The sequence below is a fragment of the Nycticebus coucang genome, chromosome 6 (assembly GCF_027406575.1).
Source record: "Nycticebus coucang isolate mNycCou1 chromosome 6, mNycCou1.pri, whole genome shotgun sequence".
NCBI classification, from domain to species: domain Eukaryota; kingdom Metazoa; phylum Chordata; class Mammalia; order Primates; family Lorisidae; genus Nycticebus; species Nycticebus coucang.
The window spans coordinates 50,336,113-50,351,295 of NC_069785.1; the positions used below are offsets into that span (position 1 = coordinate 50,336,113).

General features: G+C 38.1%; 1 protein-coding gene across 3 annotated transcripts in view; it reads right to left on the reverse strand.

The window, feature by feature from the left end:
- FBN1 (fibrillin 1) overlaps positions 1-15,183 on the reverse strand; it is a 242,553-nt gene that overhangs the window by 131,624 nt on the left and 95,746 nt on the right. For all 3 annotated transcript variants that reach the window (XM_053593723.1, XM_053593726.1, XM_053593725.1), the window contains exons 7-8: positions 4,683-4,880; positions 1,296-1,421 (exon numbers count right to left, since the gene is read on the reverse strand). In XM_053593723.1, the coding sequence (XP_053449698.1) occupies positions 1,296-1,421; positions 4,683-4,880 (324 nt within the window). The remainder of the gene's footprint in view (positions 1-1,295; positions 1,422-4,682; positions 4,881-15,183) is intronic.

Below are 15,183 nucleotides of genomic sequence, written 5' to 3' on the forward strand. Positions count from 1 at the left end.
TTGGCCTATTAGAGTCAACTCAATTGTTCTGTGAAACTTAAACATTTCTAAGAGGTCCTACTTCTTCATAAAGAACTAAAGTATTTTTCACAACTACCTCAAAATAACTATTACAAGTTCAAGAATGTAGATCAATTACAAATTCTATTATGACTAATAATGGAAAAACAACTCCTATCTATAAAGCTAGTTCTATCAGAGTTAGATTATTTGGTTTCAGGGCAAGTAACTACTAAACGTCTTCCATGTAATTTATAAATTGCAACTTAAATTTAACACTGTCTTTGGCTTGTACGACATATTGTGAAAACCAACAATGGGTAATGATCTGAGCCCAGACAAATAACTAAGAACGAACTATTCCTCATTGCTGAAGTCTAGGAGCATACAGCAACTGGTTTCAAAAACAATACATACATGTAAATGAACCCTCAGATCACACCAGATACAGTGAGTTGAAACTGGAGGAAAAAGTTTTTTCTTCTGAGCTTGATATGAGGCGTTGCCTGGTAATGCTGTTACATATACCATGGTCAGACCTTATCATATATAACTTACATGCACTCATCACAGAGGAGAGAGGTTAATGCTTATTTTTTGGAAGCTTCCCTCTCACTAAGAAATGATTATTACACTTGGAAGGCAGGCCTCTTTTTGGCACACAGCAGCAGTGGTGAATATAAACACATCCTCTACATACACATTTTAGAAGTTGTATCTGTAGACTAAACGCGAACATAAAAATTTACCTCCAGTTACTTTTCTGTTTGACAAACATTAAAAAGTCTTCATTTCATAGGCATATATCCTTCCCCAGTAAAGAAAGTAATAAGCATGAACCATGAGCATACATAAATGCAAGCATTACTAAATCTCATTCTTGCATACACAAAAAGTCAAACATATAGTTTAAGTAGGAAAACATCAGAAGATATGCACATATATCATTCTGAATGCTGTCTAGTGACCAAATTTAATTTTATTTCTCTAGAACTATGCAAAAACATGTGTCTTGAACAGCTTAAACCAAATATTGGTTCAAAAATATTTCGTGTTTTTAATATTTAATTTGATTCAGATGGCCCTCTTATTTGGGGGCCTATAAAAGTGGAAAAAGCTGCAGGGTTTTTCTGGTTCAATAGCACAAAGGCATATTATTCCTGGTAAGGATGTTATATTTACACGTTCGTGGGGATGACAAAGACAGAGCGTCTAGTAATAATTAGCAAACAAACTCACTGGTGTTGAGTTTTGTCTGCCCTTCTCTCTTAAAAGCAAAGCAGGAGATTTCTTACCTTCACATTTTTGTGACACTTCATTAAATTTGTGTCCAGCAGGGCATTTGCACTCAAAAGACCCAACAGTATTAATGCAATTTCCTCCTTGACAGAGCCCAGGGATGGCCTGGCATTCATCCACATCTGTCAGATTTCAGAAGAGAGAGAGAAAGAAAGATTCGTATAAAATTCACTGCAGAAGAAAATGTGATCATTTGTCCACAATTATATTACCATATGTATAAAAAAAAGAGTTATTTGTCCATCGTAATATCTGGAATATGATGAGAGAAACCATTTCTCACGATTACATTATATAAAATAAATTATGTTGATAACGAAGTTGGGTCAATAATGTTCTATAAGAAGACACAAGTAGCCTTTATTTTCCCACCTTCCAATTTCCCTCAGGTAGAAGAGAACATTTGTACTAACTTTTGTGGGTTTTATTATACAAGCAGCAAAGTACAAAGATAGAAGGATTAAAAGGCCTTTGTTCACGGACTTATTTTTATCTCCAGGTTGGTAGTAATAACCAGAGTTATTCAAGAAATCCCTAAAATCAAAATACGTGTCTGCAATGAAACTATCTTTAAGAGTTGTACTGACTGATTTAGTTAAACCAGAATTTACTTAAGGTCACTCAGACTACATGAGAGAGCTAAAATGTTTGCACAAATGAAGTGGAAAATGTTTTACCTTACATTCTAGAGAACTGTCTTGCCCATGTCTAACTCAGAAAGTTAGACCAAGAAGGGAGAGATCCTCAGGCCAATGTGGGGTCTCAGCTGCAGACTCACCTTGCTGACAGAGCAGCCAGCAGAAGGAATGCTTTTAAAGTAGGTCAGACTGTGTCCCTCACCAGCTACTCAAGTCCATGCTAAGGCCTAGAAAGTTCCAGGTGACCCCTCTGATCTCATGCCTTCTGACCTCATCTCTTACCCTCCTCCCTCTGGCTCTCTTCTCCCACCAGCCCCCTGGTTTTCACCATCTTTCTTACCCCACTTGTTTTTTCACCCCCATCCATAGGATTAATCACCATTTGACCTAATATGTGTCTGTTACTTATTTTTCATTAATTGTCTCCAATATGAGCTTCCAGGGAGCAGAAACTTTGTTTTCTTCACTGCTGTATCTCTAGCACCCAAGGACTAATTTGTGGTCCTATTCATGAGCCCAGATATTCATCTCCAAAATGTTCATCCCAGGCTCACTACACTGAATTTTAAGGATTGTAAAAGTGCAGGTCCATTCTTTCCGTCTCTTCATTCATAACACAGAGAAGTCTGATTTAATAAAGAACCCCCAAGGAAACAGCCCAACATTTCATCCTCTCCTTTGTTCTATTAGAAATCTGGAAGCCAAGCATCCTCTTTAGCTTCATTCTTCATTGAATAAAGCAATGTGATTATGCTTTGTACGGTATCAACACACGTTCTTGAGAAGTCAGCACACAGTAAAAGGAATACTAAAAGAAAATTTATTATAAAAGTGATACTCTTTTAAATGGAATTTCTTGACCCATAAATGAAGGACTATATGTGAAGTAGAATTAGATTGTTTTCTGGCCAATTTCAGTTTTATCTTAGACCAGAATTTTACATTTTCTTGATATGCTGAATATATTTATTAGAATGTTATTTGAAATCAAGACTTTATATATAGGTATAAAACTAAATGTCTTATTGATAATTATTTTTGGCCAGTAGGAAATACACATAAGGGCAATTCTCCACTGGATGTATATCTAGACCGAAAATAGAATAAGTTCCTGCATGAACCCATCCTCCAGGGCCCCTGACATCTGGCCCCAAGGCTGGGAACACAAGAAAGGACAGGGAGCCCAAAGCTAATGGCAGAATCTCTCTGGAAAAAAAAAAAAATCACCCAAACATGAAGAATTTCATTCTCATGGCAATGTCACTGCCATTTTGATTTTATGGGTTTTCAACAATTTCTTATAAAAAAAACCTTCTCCCTCCCCTCCCCCATCCTTGGATGTTGAATAGCAAAGTCGGAAAGGGGCAGGAAACCAACACTGGAGAAATCCAGACTGTGAAATGAATAGCAAAGCTACAGGGAAGGCAGCTCTCCCCTCACCCAACTCATTCTCCTGCCCCCAATTCTGTCAGTGCCCTAAACTCTGACCATGACTCACTGACGGGCGGCTGGACATTCAAAGTCCGGCTTTCTGGTCACTGTCAATGAGCTCATGGGCATTTGCTAACCTCATAACCCCAAGACCAAGAAATTCTTCGAAACTCACTGGAACTTTCTAAGAATGAGAAAAATAAGAAAGCACTAAAAATAAGAGAAACTAAACTGACTTTTAATTGTATAAAATCCTATCCTGATCGTTCTAAGGTTTCAAAATGACTTCTTGCTTCTCCTGACCTTCAGAAGGATGCGTTCAGGGGCATACAAAGGAGCTATGTGCTGCACGTGGAAACCAGGGCCAGGGCTGACAAATCAGAGGTGGGATTTATTGAAGTAAATTTTAATGGAGACCCACAGAACTGTGCGACCAAGTTTAAGTTCTGTCATATTGCATATTGACCTTAGAATGAACAAACAGAACAACGCCAAACTATCATCTGTTTGCTTCAGAAAAGCACAACCTGAATTTTCTGAAAATATTCTAACTTGCTAAAAGAAAAAAAAAAAAGCCCCAAAGAGTTCTAAAGGAAACAGATAGAGCCTGGGAGTTTTCAGCCCCATCAGTTTAGCGTGGAGCTGCCTCTGCTCTCTTCCTCCCGCTTCCTGCCAGACATCCAGACAATAAAAGAATTTGTACAGCTGGAAGAACAGGAGTAAAAGCCAAAAACAGAGGAAGGGCTTCTTTGGGAAGCTGGAGAAGCAGCTAGTGGGCGACATCTGGGGATATTTAAAACTGTGAAACAAACCCTAATTTATTTCGGACTTGTAAAAAATGCATAATGCAGCATGTGAAATGTCAAGAGGAACGATTTTCTTCAGGTCAATTAAGTACAACTCAAGAGCCCGAGGAACGCTGAAAGTCTGAAATGAAAAAAAAAAAAAAATTAAGAAAAACATAAACTACCTTGTCCACAAGTCTTGCTTTGTGTTTCTGCACAGCATTGCCACAATACGCAGTGTTGCTGTAAACAGAATCACACCACGGCGGGAGTCAGAGGGACGTGAAAACACCTCTGGGGTCAGCGGAGGTGGGGGTGGGGGGGAGGCTGGTAAGGAAAATTCCAGTAAGACTCCAGCTGCTCTCCCGTGAGCCACGTTCCTAATGCCTTAGTTGGATATTATGCAGTCAGCGAAATTGCGAAGTTATGTCTCTGACACTACTTTTCCATTCTCTGCAACTTCATTGGAGAATGGCTCTCCAGAGTAAATAAGATTAATCCATTAATAATTCCATCAGCCTGGGTTTACCTTGACAAGCTCCCGTGCGGATATTTGGAATGAAGCCGCGGCGGCAGGGGTGAGGCTGGGCAGGACACATCTCACAGGGGTGGCCCCAGGCTCGGCCGACTGTGGCACAGCAGAGCGTTTTTGTGCAGACGATCCCACTGAGTTGTCCCTGGCACATCTGGTTGCTGACCACAGTAAAACAGGGGCCTGTCCTGTAATCTGAAAATAAAGAATAAAAATCTCATGAAAATCCCAAGAAGCAAGACCCATTGCACCATAGAACAGCTGGACCCCATCTTGCTTGACTCCAAGTTGAGATGTGGATTTCAGGGATAGAATCAGGCCTCACTAACTCCATGGAAACTTTAAGCCATGGGCAGACCATCCTACCTCTGATCCCCATTTTCCTCACCTACAAAATGAACATGTAAACATTAGTTCTTATCCACTTTGAAAATGGCATGGTGAGGATCAGATGAGCCAATGGAAAACTCTTTGCAACTGTGAATTGCTGTAAAAATGTAACAGTAGTATTACTACCCTGTTTCCTCAAAAATAAGACATCCTCCGAAAATAAGACCTACTTACAGGAAAGATAAGACGTCCCCTGAAAATAAGACCTAGCGCATCTTTGGGAGCACACCTTAAAATAAGACACTGTCTTATTTTCTGGGAAACAGGGTATCCACTCATTACTCAAAAAATGTATTGCTGCCTACACTGAATCAGCCCCTCTGCCTGACATAGATGCTTTAGTGATTAAAAGGGCCTAAATCCTTGCCTTCACAACTTCTAGCTTATTGTTATTTAGGTTTTAGAAGCAAAAAAAATTCAAATTTTTGCAGTGAGGCAAGTCATGGCACCTTCTTCTTGGGAGTTCCTTAAACGAGGGAAATGGTTATCTTTCTTTTGGGTTGGGTCTATCTTATTTCAAACACAAAAAATAAGGAAACAAACAAAAATTATTTTAGAATTTACTCATACAGATCATATTAGGTATTTAATATAAAACTGAGGACATTGGTCTGAAATCACTATAACCCCTGGGCAAAAGGATCATCTTAAAGCAAACACAGATAAGCTAAGGCCCCAAGAGAATTTCCAAGCAGAGCAGTCCCACCACCAGATATAAGAGCAGCGGCTGCCTTTTTTTTTTTTTTCTTTTGGTGCAAGGGAGAAAGTAAATCTGGGCTTAGCAGCCAAAGAGACAGATAAAGATGTGGTGAGCACTGAGGACCAAAGCCAGGCTTTCCTCATAGCCTTCCCTGTGAGAGAAATCAGGGCCACAAATCCCCCCTTTCTGTCCTACAGTGGCCGTGACAGATGAGGAAGGCTGGACTGCAGGGGACTCTTGGGCTCCTAGCTCCTACCCAGTACTCAACATGCATATGCTCCCTCATGTCATTTTCAGACTAAATGATCTCAGTAACTTCTTTTTCAGACCGTTTTATAAAAATCACTGGTTGTGTTAATGAAACCACTGGGTTATGTTTCTGTTTTGTTTTCTTTCTTTAAGTAGGTCATGTAACCTTAAGAATAACTCTTCATTATAGTACAGCCAGAGTGAGCAGTCCGGACCCTAACAATGTTTTGGCAATAGCTGACATCCCTCTAATCCATGTATTCTGCCCTGTTTTCTTTCTCTTGCTTACCTACTCTAACCCCTCCCTTGGAATTATGACCCCACCTGAGCATCTCTGCTCCCCATCACCAAAGAAGAGAGCACCAAATGCTCTTCCTCACTCTTCCTTGCCATCTGGAATGAGCCATCTCTGATCAATGGCACTGCAGAAAAGGCACTGCCTTAATATCCAGGCTGTAAGTTCAGCCTTGTGAGGAATTCCACAAAAACTCTGCACCAGTCAAACACATCAAGAGGATTACCATACCCCAGTTATGGTAGCGCTTGAGAGACAGACAGGATTGGTCAAAATGTCCACATGTCTCTCCCTCCATGAAAGTGTTTACCAAAGCATGCTATGTCTCCCTCATGGGATTTAAGATGATTTGAGATTGCCTTATATCAGTGGTTTCCAACCTTCCTGATGCCGTGACCCTTTAATACAGTTCCTCACATTGTAGTGACCCCCAACCATAAAATTATCATAATTATCATAAGATTATCAAAATTATCATAAAATTATCATAATTTTATGGTTGGGGGTCACCACAACATAAGGAACTATATTAAAGGGTCACGACATTAGGAAGGTTGAGAACCACTGCTTTATATAGTCATACATTAATTTTAATTTGAATCATTAAAAGTATAAATATACCAGACTCATGATTTCACAGATGTTTGCTATGATGAAAGTAAATTTTTAAAAAAATACAACCCTTTTAATTCAATTATTTAAAAATACTAAGTAAATACTAGTACAAGTGATAGGCAAACAGGCCAGAATCATGTGGGCGATACATAAATGCCACCAGTTTACCTTTCCAAAAGACTAGCTTAGACCTTTGCTTCCCCACTAAGTCTTTGCTTGATCTGGCCCCCACCTGCCTTCTGACCCTATCTCCTGACACTTTCTCAGTTTATTACTTGTCTTTTTACTTTGTTTATGGATTTTTAACTCTACTGCTCCTTTTTATTTAGTCAAACTCTAGGTATATTTTAGTTTATATATATATTTATATATATTTAGTTTGACTATAATAGTCAAACTCTAGGTATATTTAATATACTACATTGTATGCCAGATTTGTTCAAAATCTGCTATCTTCTCTGCACAGATACTGAATTCAAACAAGAATATGTACAAATGTTAAATGCCGAGTTGTGGAATAAAATCTCAGCCCTCATTTTGTTGTGTCAATAAAGAAAAAGTCACTCGGTACCATGGTATTTGTAACAAAATTACTTTTAAATGCAGTAACTTCGTGGCTAAAGTGGAATATTTAATTCATCCTGACCTCTTTGGCTAAATTCCTCTAAATATAATTTAATTATGTAAGAATTTAATAAATACCTCTGTGCTACATGGGTTTTCCTTTCTATTTACTATTTTATCACATATTTTTCTGATTCAAAATTAAGCAATTACTTCAGATAATTAGGAAAGGGCAGTGAAACAAATAAGAAACATTTGGACCTAAAGAAACCCAGAATAACACAGCAATTATATCACCAGACATAATTTCATGTTTATGTATGTGTTTTCCTTTTTAAATCACAAAATAAGAATGGTGCTTTATGTACAATTTTGAATCTTTATTTCAACATTCAACATTTTAACACTGCCAAAAGCACTTTCTCATGTAACCCAACATTTTTCCAAAATATGATTTTAATTTCTGCATCATTTTCCACCATGTGACAACATAACTTACTCAATAATTTTCTTACTGCACATCCCTTAAATTGTTTCTAATTCCTCATTATCACACATAATGTTCAGTGTACATTACTGACGAATACTCTTCAGGATGAAAACTGTTGAGTTCATGCAATAGAAATCAAGATTTTTATCACTATTCATGTCTTATATCTGAAATCAGAAAGATCACAACAGCATCATCTTCTACTTAAAGAATAAATAAAATACGTGGTTAGACTCCGTCTCAAAAATAAATAAACAAATAAAACTTTCTTTGTTAGATCAAAAGAAAAAGATTTTAGTCTTGCTTCTTTCCTTCCTGTAAATTTACAGAGCCAAGTGCACGTGCTTCAATCAAACGGATTCAGGTTAGCCTGCCATTTTCAATCTTCCTTATAAAGCATAAGAGAACGTGAGTTTTAATTTGTAATCTTCTCTTCAACACTGCTTGGATTTGCTCTTCCTCCTCATTTTGCCAAGATACTCTGTGGAATTTTATATGACGACTGCAAAGGTTGAGGGTAGATGCGAATATGGTTCTGTGAGTAACACCAGCAAAAGCCCGGCACACTACAAAATGCTAAGCAAAATCTGATTCAGTCCTTTCTAACACCAGTCCATGACTTCAGATGTGAATTCCTCACTGTAAGACCTTCACAAAAAGAAAAAATAACCTTTAAGACTTTTCCAGTAACTATTTACTGCCATTTCAATATGAAATATAGAAGAGAGATAGCACTTATTAATTCTGATAGCATACATTAAACATCTCTATAGTCCGAAGGGACCCATATTTATTAAATATACTAGATACGTGGCAAACCTTGAGCAATTAGAATAGAACTATGGGACTTAACACATTTCTGTACTAGATATTTATCATTACAAAGACACTTTGGAAACAAATCAGAACTGGCTTATTTGACAGGATAGATTAGCGAGCAGACATAAATGTATTTGTAGATCCACGTTTTCAATCAAAATTGCTGATTGCAGAGAGAAAAACATAAACTGGATGAAAAAGCTTTGGATCTAAAAATGTCTTGGAAGGTATATGCTGTATTAACGTGGTTTTCAAATGTCATTCTGATTTGGCGGCATGCATTTCATTTAGATTGCCAAAGTTATGCTGTTTTGAGTCCAATACTCCAACCACAGAAAGAAACCTGCCCACACTCCCAATTCCTTACTAATAATCCAATTATTTACAATTATTCCCATAGCACTTACGTGATATTAAGTTAAATTTACATGCTCTTTTTTTTTTTTTTCCAGATAGTCCCAGCACTAGACAGGGAATGTTCCGAATTCAATGCTTGTGTAATGTCTGACTCATTCCTGGCTTCAGTATAAATCATTATTCCTAATGCAACTAAAATATAGAATTAGAAAGACTTTCTATTTGTAAATTGCTCTCCAATCACTTCCTTATAAGACCTTTCTGAACTAGGGCAAGAGCCCAAGCCTTTCCAACATTAAAATGCAATTTTAATTGTTTTTAACTGGCTTGCTAGAGTATGGCTAGTTCATGGGAAATTCTGCGTCTACATGTTCCCATTCTGAGTGGTTAGCTCAAGGACTGTTCTCCAGTGCCATTAGATTTGGCCTCAAGGCTTGGTCTCCGACCAACATGTGTCTGCAGCCTCTGATCCTCAGCTCATGCCCAGCTCTGCAGTTCAGAGCTGTAGACCACAGCGTTATTTCACTTTCATTCGTAATCAGACTTCACCCCAAAGCAAATGCATCATTTACAGGGAAAGAATATTCTGTGGTGCAATGAATTCTTGTCGCTCCTGCCCAGTCACTAAACCACAAACTGCAGGGAAGGCACAAGGATATAATTTGGGGCACTAGGCTCCAATTATTTTAAATCCTTCTTTTCATAAAAATGACAAACAAATGAATGAGATATCAATTTATCCATGACAGAGAGGGTCACGGCATGCTTATTTCTCCCAGGTAGGTTGGCCCGGGACGCATTAAGCTCCTAATGTGTAGAATTTCAGTATAACTCTCTAAGGAAAGAGTTCAGAGAACTTTCAGTCTAAGGAAAGTTAAAGTAAAAAAGTTCCATTATAATAATCGGTCTGCTATTTTTTCTTCTTACTCCAATCCTTCTTAACCTTAGGACATAACAGAATCAGTTGAGAGAACTTTTGCAAAATGCTGATGCCTGAGCCCCACCTCTTTCCTCTCCCAGGCCTGCCCCATGGAATCTGATTCAGTAGGGATGGCACAGGACCTAGGCATTCATATTTTGCAAAAGTTCCTCAAGGTCATTTTGCCCTCTCAAGCTCTGAGTTGTATGTTTTTGTTGTCTCTGTCACTCTCTCTCTTTCCCTTTATTGGGTGCTTCTATTCTGTGATTAATGGGAGATGTTTGCAAGATAGCGAACTGCATGTCTGAAAGTCTGTCCTTAGAAACATAAGACAGCACATGAACTGGGATCACTGCTGTGCAGCATAACCTGGTATCTCTTAACTAGGACTGATATTTTAATAATGACAAAATAGTATTCATTTCCGCAGTGTTGCACTGATTATGAGGCATTTTAATCATTATATTATAACCACAAATTTACCAAACCAAACAAAAAGTCAAAATTTAAGAAAGCTGATTCCCCACTGCTGCGCTGTCCTGTTAACTGAATTCCAATTTCCAGGCCCTCTCCTTCCAGTGTTACAGAGCATACTGAAATACACAGCTTTCTATGATTATCATGGACTCCACTGTCAGCCCCCTGTCCAGTGCTACAGCTTGTACTTGAATGGAATTCCAGGGGGATTCTCCCATTAGCATCCAGATAAAAGACCAAACTTAGCATCAGTAACACCAAAAGTTAATTTAATTTCTTCCAGAATTGTACAGGAAGACTGCTTTGAAATCCTTCTAAGACTCCTGATCTGACAAAATATAAAGCAATAAACATTATCTATGAAGTTTCTTGGGGAAACAGTCAAGACCTGATCTAATCAAGTCTAACTTTCAGAGGAAAGGGAATACAGGGATAGAAGAACAAAGTAAATAATACCACAAGGAAACAATTGGAAAACCCAGAATGTGTAACATTTTCTAAGACAATTATTATAAACTTTTCCAAAAGTTCCTCTGCCCCTCAAAAATGGTAGAGTCATTATTCTAGATTAAAAATAGTAAAAACCAAAAGTTGATTGGATACTGTTATATTCTTTTCTTTCGTTTCTTTTCTTCCTTCCCTTCCTTCCGTCCTTTCTTCCTTTTTCTTTTCTTTTCTTTCCTTTCCATTCCATTCCCCTTCCTCCCTTCTTTCTTTCTCAAGATCTTGTTCTGTTGTGTGGGCTGGAGTGCAGTGACATCATCATAGCTCGCTGCAACCTCAAACTCCTGCCTCAGCTGCCCCAGTAGATGGGACAACAGGCAAGCACCACCATAACCAGCTAATTTTTCTATTTTTTGTAGAGATGGGGTCTCACTCTTGCTCAGGCTGGTCTTGAACTCCTGGCCTCAAGCAAGCCTTCTGCTTAAGCCTCCCAAAGTGCTGGGATTACAGGTGTGTTACACCACACCCGGCCTAGTTACTGCTTTTAAAAGAGACAATTTGGGAAATTTTTTATGGACCAGATATTACATGATATTGTGGAAGCATTGTTCTCTTAGGTGTGATGATAATATTGTGGTTATACTCAAGAATATCATTATTGCTTAGAGGTGAAGTGTCAAGATGTATGTCACTTAATTTTCAAATGATTCAGCAAAACAGACAAAAATATATATTTTAATATATTATGTATATTTTACACAGATTATATATGCACACATGTATATACATACACACATATATACATAGAGGTCTATTATGTATATAAAAGAAGGAAAATTGTTAACTATTTAATATAGAGGGAAGGTATACACACACAGTTTATATTATTCTTTCAACCTTAATGTAAATTTGAAAATTTTTATAATAAAAATTCAGGCATGGGTGATTTCTTCCAGGACTATTTTAACTATTCAATATTGCCTCTCCCATTTTCTTCAAGCTATGTGGGCTTTTTTTAATGACACAATAACTTTCTAATATACTTTCCAATCCATGATTTGTATAAAACACTGCATGCAAGATGACCTATTTAACATGGTTTATGCAATGTTATTTTTAAAATATGACCTTTCAGCAAAATTTACTAAACTGCATTAGGCAAAACATTTATCTTTAAGCAACTGCATCTGAGATATGACTAGATTATAACTAAGTAGTTTTAAAAAGGCCCATTGGGAAATAAAGCACAAAACTATTTCTACGTTAATATTTTTCCCCTGATTTTTAATTCCTTTAGATCATGAAAGTATTACCACTAGGAACTTAAACATAAACACCATTCCAACTTCCGAAACAAGGTGATCTGTCACACACCTTTTAATTCAACACGCAGACTAAGCAATTCACTAAAATCCAGGCTGTAGTTCTGTAGGACCCAATTATGTGTGGCAGCAATTCAACTACAGAAAATTGTTACCACATTTCGTTCTGTTTCATGATGAAGAAAACAGTAAGAAATCTTGTTTGGGCTAAGAGAATATCTCGTTTTGTAATAATCATTCGCCTGGCATTATTTGTTCCTTCACTGTAAATCCTACAAGTCATTACTGACTTTCATCTTCCCCCAAAGTTATCTCTAAACTACCTTTACTAGAAAAAAATATGAGGGGGGCAATGGGTAGAAGTCAAACCCTGATTGGGGTGACATATTTACCATCAAGATAATAAAAGCATAGAGAATGCCTTCATTTTTTTAATGGTCTGCATATTCTACTTGAAAGAACCTATTGGCTCTGATTTATTCCCTTTTTAAAATGCCTTGTATAAAGTACCATGTTAAACTGAGCTGTGCAGTCTCACCACAGAGCATCAGCTTTTAAATAGCAGGAGAAAAACAATAATATTATATAACAATTTATTTGTTCTTTTATATTTTCTTCAAAGCCACCAAGCATAAAACTGTCTCTACAATCCAAAAGCCAGATTAATGGCCTAAAAGGAAAGGGCCCTGGGATCAATCACAACTAAGTATAAAAATTGCCAGGGCCAACATATTCTTAATCAACCTGTATATCATAAAAGTGCCTTGTAATTCACAAAAGGTGAATTAAATTTATGAAGGATCTTAATAGAATGTTTTATCATTAAATTATTATAAATGGAATTTTCAGTAGCAGGCCAAGATCAATATTGAATACTGTGTAAAATCCCATGTTAGTGAAGAGGCAATAAAAGTAAATTGATTAAAAATATCCCACTGCAGATCCCACTAACAGGAAGCACTCAGAGCATTCAGATTCATAAAAACAGCAGTAGAATGTTGGTTGCCAGGGACGTGGGGGAGGGAGAAATGGGCAGTCTCATTTTGGGAAGATGAAAAAGCTCTGAAGATGGATGGGGGTGATGGGTGCACAGCAATGTGAACGTACTTAATGTCACTGAACCATACACATAAAAATGGTTAAAACTGTATACTGTAGCATAATAAAAAATCCCACCACATAAAATAAAATTAAACATTTGGTCTTCAATGCTCAGGTTCAAGGAATAAACTACAATTATAAAATGGAATCAAGGGTTGCCTTATTCATCTAATGAATATTCATGGAGCTTCTCTGCTGTGTTGTGAGTAGAACGGTATACACTTCCTGTTCATCTGGAAGGAGAAGCAATCAAGAAACCAGTACAAACATTAAAAATATTTTCACATTTCAGGTGGTAATTTAGTCTACAAATGAAGGAAGTATCCTGCAGCGATCAAGTAATTGGAGTTACTGTCTTGGTGAAGGTTATCACGGAAGACTTCTTTGGGGAGGTGACTCTCTTTGGGGAGCCAGCTGTGGTAGGTAGGTGCTTCCCAGGTCCAGGAGACAGCAAGAACATTGGCTCTAAGCTCAGAGCCAGCGTGGTTTCTCTGGGAATAAGGGAAGGCCATGGTGACCAGAGCACTGAGAAGGGGCACTCCAGCAGGCTGGATCCTCAGGCAGGGGCAGAATGAAACAGTTTATTTCAGGCCATCATGAAGAGTCTGGCTCAGGCTCTACATTCAACAAGAAGCCACTGGAAACACAATGTGTTATTTTTAAAGAATGTTCTTTAAGGGCTCAAGAGTGGAAATGGGAAGGCTTTTAGAGAGGCTGCTGAGGATCTGAGTTAAAAGTCGGTGGTGGCTTGGCAAGGGTGGTGGCATAGAAAGGGAGGAAATGGGCAGAGAGGAGGTGTCCTTGGATGGTAGAAACTGGGGTGCTTGGGGATGAACTGGATGGAGCGGTGAGGGAAACTGAGGAGGCAAGAGAGCTCCTGGGCTTCTGGCTTCCATTGCTGGATATATGGCCAGTCATTTACCGAAATGGAGGGACTGAGGGAAGGCTAGGCTCTACCACAGTTGTTCTCAACCTGTGGGTCAAGACCCCTTTGTAACAATGAAAATACATTGCGGCATTAGGAAGGTTGAGAACCACTGCTCTACCTGCTAATAACTGCCATAAAAGTTCTTCACAATTTCATGATAAGGTGCCTAGTATGGGACAGGTGATTTGAATAAATGAGGATGGCCCTGAATAAAACAGCATTAACTGTAAATCTTAACACTATCAAAACAAAACCGAAACCTGTGTATAATGTAATGTAATTATATCTCGACCTGTGTTTTTTCACTAAATTTCTTCCCCCCCCTTTCTCTTTGAGAGCATTTACTCATATCATATCCAGATATTTATATATATACATTATGGTTGAAATTCTTTCTTCAAACCCATTTGGCCAACTCTCACAGAACCTGAATGTTAAGTACACACGGCCCAGGTCAAGGGTATGTGATGGAAGCCTGGCGTGGTTGGTGGGAGTTCCTCCAGAGGAACTCCACTGCTGCTTTTGTAAATGACAGGGCATGGGGATCTGAGGCCACGAGTGCTCTAGCTGCCAGCCCTGAGTTCATTCTACAGGCAATAGAGACACACCACATTCCATCCCTTGATAGCATCAATTTTGAGAGATCTGGTGGAAAACTTAAAGCAAGGACAAAAGTTCAGCCATTATTAACCACAACTGAGAAATGCCTCATGTAAATATGAACTTTCTGCAATATCAAAACAGAGCAATGGCAGTGAGATAGTTTTGATACATTGGTTGGCAAGTGTTATTTCTAGAACTGGCTTTTTTACCAAATATGCAGTTGCT